We start from the raw sequence: 454 nt of genomic DNA on the forward strand, positions 1-454 counted from the left end.
ATGGTGTTTCTTGCACAAAATATGGTGTTTCTTGCACAAAATACGGTGTTTATGGCAAAGGAACGGATGGAGAAGGATGGAAGTCTGGGTGTACGTCGGCTCCATCCCTGGGGAGGTCCTCCTGGGCTGCTCCACCATCGGCCCAAGAAATGGTCCTGCAGCGGGACGGCCTCAGGCAGACGCGGATCGGGGGTGGCTGTGGGCAGAGAGGATCGGCCGTGGAGCACGAAACGGGGCTTTTTGGGGTTTTTTTTTTAACGCGCGGATGGCATCTTCGTGCTTGCTGGGGCTGGATCGCTCCCGGTAAAGGGGTGGCTGCGGGGGGAGTTGCTCCGAGCCCGGCTAACCGCCGTCTCCTTGCAGGAAACCATGGAGGACATCGACAAGAACGGGGACGGCTTCATCGACCTGGAGGAGTACATAGGTGAGACGCCGGCGCCGCGGCTCTGCCGCC

The 454-nt window shown here is 60.1% G+C and overlaps 1 protein-coding gene across 1 annotated transcript in view; it reads left to right on the forward strand.

The window, feature by feature from the left end:
• The window catches only part of CALU (calumenin), a gene marked incomplete at its 3' end in the record, with an annotated part of 9,093 nt that extends 8,669 nt beyond the window's left edge, over positions 1-424 (forward strand). Inside the window, exon 4 of the mRNA XM_009573527.1 lies at positions 364-424. Within this exon, the coding sequence (XP_009571822.1) occupies positions 364-424 (61 nt within the window). The remainder of the gene's footprint in view (positions 1-363) is intronic.
• Positions 425-454: the final 30 nt, after the last annotated feature.

The sequence above is a fragment of the Fulmarus glacialis genome, unplaced genomic scaffold (genome assembly GCF_000690835.1).
Source record: "Fulmarus glacialis isolate BGI_N327 unplaced genomic scaffold, ASM69083v1 scaffold28422, whole genome shotgun sequence".
NCBI classification, from domain to species: Eukaryota; Metazoa; Chordata; class Aves; order Procellariiformes; family Procellariidae; genus Fulmarus; species Fulmarus glacialis.